This window comes from Myxocyprinus asiaticus, chromosome 2, assembly GCF_019703515.2.
Source record: "Myxocyprinus asiaticus isolate MX2 ecotype Aquarium Trade chromosome 2, UBuf_Myxa_2, whole genome shotgun sequence".
Lineage (NCBI taxonomy): Eukaryota > Metazoa > Chordata > Actinopteri > Cypriniformes > Catostomidae > Myxocyprinus > Myxocyprinus asiaticus.
Genome location: NC_059345.1, coordinates 62313386 through 62319385, shown reverse-complemented (window position 1 = coordinate 62319385; position 6000 = coordinate 62313386). Strand labels below are relative to the sequence as shown.

Below are 6000 nucleotides of genomic sequence, written 5' to 3'. Positions count from 1 at the left end.
GTAACTGTAGTGGAATACAGTTACTTATATTTTGTATTTTAAATATGTAATCCCATTACATGTATTTCGTTACTCCCCAACCCTGTATATGTATGTATATATATATATATATATATATATATATATATATATATAGAGGGAGTACAACTTAAGGGTACGTTTCAATAATGAAAGCTATGAATAGTGATGTTTCATTTATGTATATCAAAGAACAAATATATTATTTATCTGTATCATAAAACTGTTCTGTAGATTAGTAACTTTTTGTTACTAATATATTGGCCTTTTGCAAAATAATTATTCCATTTGGCCAACTTGTTAAATCTTAAATGGCCCTGATCAACTGTAACCGTTTAATTCAAAGCGCCCCCTACTGGGGACAACTGACATGGTTTTTAAAGGTTGTCTCTTAAGTATTACTTAAAAGGTTTTAATTCACAGCACACAAATGACAGAAACAAACTCAGTATTGCAGATAAAGTGTAAGATATTTTATTCTGGGTTTCTATTTTCTGTGTTTGGAAACAAAGTGATGATAGAGACCCATAGGCATACAGAGAGGGTGGGGGGAGGAGAAAGACACTCACAGTGAGGTGAGTGAAAGTCATTTACCCAGAAAACAACAAAATAACTCAAGAGTTGTTCACATCACCTTTAAGGTACATTACTCAAGTATCGCTAATAGATACTAGACCAAATCTTTAATCCTGAATAAAACTGTTAGGTCTCAACCTCCTTTCATAACTTTTCAGAACATTGCAACACTTCCCTTTAAAAGACCCAGATGAGCCACCTCTGTCTCTCTGTGACACTCTTCCCTCTAAAAGCATAGTTCACCCTAAAATGAAATGACTTTGGTCACAAGACACACAAGAACCAATGATGTTTGACATCAAACTTTGCGCAGTGCGTCTTGATATGCCAAGATTGAATATGCACATACGCAAATGAGATTTGAGAGCTTCACTGAAGGGAAATATTTTCAATTCAGTGTGTTCCTCAGATGAAGCTATGGCTTCAGGCTTTTTTGGAGCTTAATAGCCCTAGTCCCCATTTACTTTCATTGAATGGAAAACAGTAGTATGAATATTCTGCTAAACATCTTCTTTTTGTATTTCACTGAAGAAAATCATATGGATTTGGAACAACGTGAGAGTGAGTAAATTATGTCAGAAATTTCTGTTTTGGGTGAACTATCACCTTAAGTTACAGATTCGTGTACATAGTAAGAGTCTTAAAATCAAGGTACAGGACATTCTAGTGTGCATGTGTATGAGGGGTGAGAGAGAGAGAGAGAGAGAGAGAGAGAGGGAGAGGGTACAGCACAGGGACAGGAACATCCAGATTTTTATTTAATGAATCCATCTTATATGTTCCCAGCTTTCACAAATACACTTTGGCTATATCATTCCAGTTGACAGGTATTTGAAGGCAAACCTTGTTCTCAATCAACTCTTGGGCCAGCAGAGACCTTTCCTGTCAGCATCAGAAACATGAACAACACTTTGCCATAATCTTAAAGTTTGTTTACTGGCTCCGACTGACACTTTATGGCACAAATAAAAGAAACACATTTTGAATTGAAGTCTAAACACCATAATAACCTAGACATACATAATAAACAATATTAAGGTGTTAAATATGACAATGAAACGTACAGATTTCACAGACAGTTTCATATTAATTAGACACTAGACAGCAGTAGTGCTTTTTGGGGTCTTAAAATACAGATCTTTTATATTATACAGACATATAAATGTCTGTATAATAAACAGAGCATGCATCTTCACATCAAAAACTTTTTTTTTATCATGCTTTCAGCATTGTAAACTCATCATATGGGATGCATATGGGCAGATTTTTGGAGATACAGGTACCTAACATCCAAATTAGGCTTACTTTGAGTGATTCTGGATTAAACACCCTCATTACACATCCCTTAGAAGGGGGAATCTAACACACATAGAATTTAAAGGAATTGTTCACCCAAAAATGATTAATAATTTAATCATCCTAATAATATTCCAAACCCTCCTCATTAGCGCGCCCACCTCCCATGCCAGCTGCCGCCGGTTTGAATCCCGCTCAGAGCGGGTCGAGCAGGACCGTTACACGTGGAACAGAGAAGGAGATGTTAGACAGAATTTTAGCCTCAGTCACCATTCACTTTTATTGTATGAAAAAAAAAAGAAAGGTAAGTAAATGGTGACTGAGGCTGACAATCAACTTTACATCTCCTTTACTGTTCCACAAAAGAGAGAAAGTCATGCAAGTTTCAAATGACAAGAGGATGAGTAAATGATTACATAATTTTCATTTTTCTGTAGCGAGAGGACACAAGGTTTTTTTAGTAGCTTTGGGGGTATAAGAAAGAAAGAGAGGCATATTATTGTTAACTCACTCTCAGATTGAACGTTAAATTTGGGGGCTTGAAGAATATGAGAGGAGACGTAAGGTAATGCTGTTTAAAGAAAGAAAGAGAGAAAGGAAGACATTTGGAGCATTTATAAATCACTCTCTCCATAGAGGGCGCTGGAGAAGGAGATGTAATCCAGGGCTCCAGGAGGCCCGTTGGGGCTGACGTACTTGGTCATGCGGCTGATGCAGTACTCGGCCTGTTCAGGTGGAAGTTCGCGACGAAGCTCTTCCACAGTGATGTAGGGCTGTGAGATGAGAGGAGACTTTTAAACAGCTCTCACAATCACAATGTTAAATAAACTATACAGTATACATCATGAACTACACAGTAACTTTCACAAATAGCATGAGAGATCAGGTATACTGTGTATACACTGTAAATTTGGGTTGAGAATCGAGAACCAGTTCTTATTTTAAACCGTTCCATTTCTGAACTACAAAACAACAAATACCACTACTTGCAAGAATAGTTCAAGTTTTAGGCTTTGGTTTTGTGTAAATGAAATTCTCATGGACATGTCATGCATCAGCTACCTATGAACACAGAAAATCACAGTTGCGTCAAATCAAAAGTGAAAGGTGGAAAATGCACACGGATTGTCATGACAATGGCATTTTTTAAGTGCCGCTGATGTAGCACGCAGAGCTGCATTAACTTTGCACTGTAAATATGCCTAAAGGTATGGTTTAGGTACGGTTACAGTTATATCTAAAGCCCAAAGTATCCTTCAGTCAGACGCGAACGCTAGGCGCAAATATCATCATCAGCAGATTGCTCGAGCACTGAATGCGCGCAGACCGATTTTTCTAACTGCGCTTACTCTAAACGTGCAGTATGTGCATACGCCTGGAATTATTTGCACTATTTAGTGGGTCCACAAGGTGGCAACACTCACAGTAGAGCCGTTGCTGTCCCGTAGAAGCACTTGATGATGTAATCGCCGCTAAACAGCAGAAGACAAATGTGGAAACAATAACAGTGGATGTTCATGTCAAGATTGCGTGTGATAGGAGGTGTATAAATCGAGTCTGAAGGAATAAAAAGACATATTTATGGGTCTAAGCTCTTGAAGATAAATAGTCCAGTCTCTCATGGCAGTCACAACATGTACTGTATGAGCCAACCGCCTTTTTATGCACTCACAGTCAAATGAAGTATACTTTGGAAGGCTAGCATTCGACTGTACGCAGACGCTAAGTGTTCACTCCCAAACCGAAGTATACTTTGGGTAAATCTAAAATAAATTCCCATACGCTTCCCATAACCATACATAACTGTATTATCTCATTCATAAAAGCATCAACACATCTTCTTGGATATCAACACATTGAAAACAGATGAACATTCTCTTCTATGAAGAGTATGTGTCAACATAATTTGATTGTAATAAAAAGACTAATGCGTCTTGTTCTCACCTTGTCAGAGGCCAGAATCTTGAAGGAGGCCATGACCTGTTCAGCAGTGTCAGTTTCAGCGGTCTCGCGTGTCATGAAGTCGATGAAGGCCTGGAAGGTGACCACTCCCGTGTTGTTGGGGTCCACCAGGGTCATGATGCGGGCAAACTCCACCTCACCCTGACAGAACACCACCAGTTACATGTTTACTTTTGTGCTTCAAAACAGTTAAAGGAGTCATAACATACATTTTTTACATTTTATTTACAATTCATGCTGAAATGGGCAACACAATCTATTAAGGGCAGACTGAAATGATTAGGGACCTAAAAATAAACGGTAACACTTTACAATAAGGTTCCATTTGTTAACACCAGTTAACAACATTAGTTAACTTGAACTAACAATGAACAATTCTTTTACAGCATTTATGAGTCTTGGTTAATGTTAATTTTAACATAGAGTAATACATTTTTAAAATCAAAAGTTGTATATTAACATACGCATTGCACTATGAACTAACAATTGTATTTTTATTAACTAGCATTAACAAAAAATAAAATAAAATACACACACTGAGCACTTTATTAGGAACACTATGGTTCTTATAAAGTGCCCGATGTGGTATTCTGCTGTTGTTGCCCATCAGCCTCAAGGTTTGACGTGTTGTGCATTCTGAGATGCTATTCTGCTCACTACAATTGTACAGAGTGGTTATCTGAGTTACCAAGATAACATTTTTTTCCCCATTCTGATGGATGATGTGAACATTAACTGAAGCTCCTGACCTGTATCTGCTTGATTTTATGCATTGCACTGCTGCCACACGATTGGCTGATTAGATAATCGCATGAATAAATAGGTGTACAGGTGTTCCTAATAAAGTGCTCAGTGAGTGTATATTGTTAATTGTTAGTTCATGATACCTAATGAATTAACTAATGTTAATGAATGGAACAAATTATTGTAAAGTGTTACCAAATAAACTTTACAAACCATCAGATGGATATGCAGAGTTGCTACACACAGACTTTTACACACATTGAACACTTATCTATCAATTCTACTTTCTTCTTATTACCTTGTTACAGTACGTTTTCATAGTACAATTAACTTTTTTGTTTCAAAAGATCAAGGCAAATTTTATTCCTCACAATATGACCCCTGTAAATTTACAGTTTTCAGCAAAGCATCTACTGAAATTGACATACATCCTTTTTTAAAATATGTGCATGTAGTTTGTTGAGGGTGAAAGAATTTATATTTGTAACATTGATATGGAGGGTCTTTATTATTTTTGTAAAAAGGCATGGCTGTGGGTAAATGCATGAGTGGGCAAATTTCCTCGACACTCACCAGATCATAGCCCATAGAGATGAGACATGCTCGGAAATCGTCGGGATCCATCATGCCGTTTCTCTTCTGCAGGGTAAAAATAATAATAACATTTTTACATGCTGTTGTGTAAATAGTCACATGACCAAAGATATATCTAGCATATCCAGTTTGCCCCTTTGAAATATAACTGGTCATTCTCAAAACTAATTCCTGTTACAATACAGATACACTACATATATATTTAGGGCTGCATAATTAATAAATGTTTTTTACTAAGGTTACAATTACAGCTGCCGCAAACTAATTGCCAATTTTAGCGTTCCATTTGGGTCTACTCCTGGTGTGTTAAAATTTGATTTTACAAAATTGTACAATTGTATATTTGCTTTTTTACAGCGGTTAAACATTGTAATCAATCACAGACATATCCTTTGCTTGATTTGTGTTTAATTTATTCAAAACCTGAATAACAGTTTGGTTTTTCATGCTAGTAAGAGGCCCAGTGTGATGTTCACTGTCACGGTCCTGTCACTCTGTCAATCTGGGTTTTTGTCTGACAGGACCGTGGCATCATCATCCCATGTCTGTCTTGTGTGAACACGCGGTTTCGGTTGTATTCCCTGTGCTCTTCGGTCCTTCTTGTTTCATGTCTGGAGTATGGTGTCTGGGTCCTGGTTCCTGTCTGGTTCGGTTTCGGTTTGTGTCGGGATCCGGACACTCATGCTCCATGTCTGTCTGTTACTGACGTGGGTGCATAGCGCTTATGTCATCTTGGCAGCATGCACTCGCGTCAATGGTTTATGTCTGTTTCTCGTGAACACGGGTGTGCCTCCCATCGCGCTCGCGATG

General features: G+C 37.7%; 1 protein-coding gene across 1 annotated transcript in view; it reads right to left on the bottom strand.

Moving 5' to 3' along the window:
• Positions 1-469: 469 nt before the first annotated feature.
• The window catches only part of LOC127452814 (alpha-actinin-2-like), a 77474-nt gene continuing 71943 nt past the window's right edge, over positions 470-6000 (bottom strand). The window contains exons 19-21 of the mRNA XM_051718559.1: positions 5170-5235; positions 3835-3993; positions 470-2663 (exon numbers count right to left, since the gene is read on the bottom strand). Coding sequence (XP_051574519.1) covers positions 2505-2663; positions 3835-3993; positions 5170-5235 — 384 coding nt within the window. The 3' untranslated portion in view covers positions 470-2504. The remainder of the gene's footprint in view (positions 2664-3834; positions 3994-5169; positions 5236-6000) is intronic.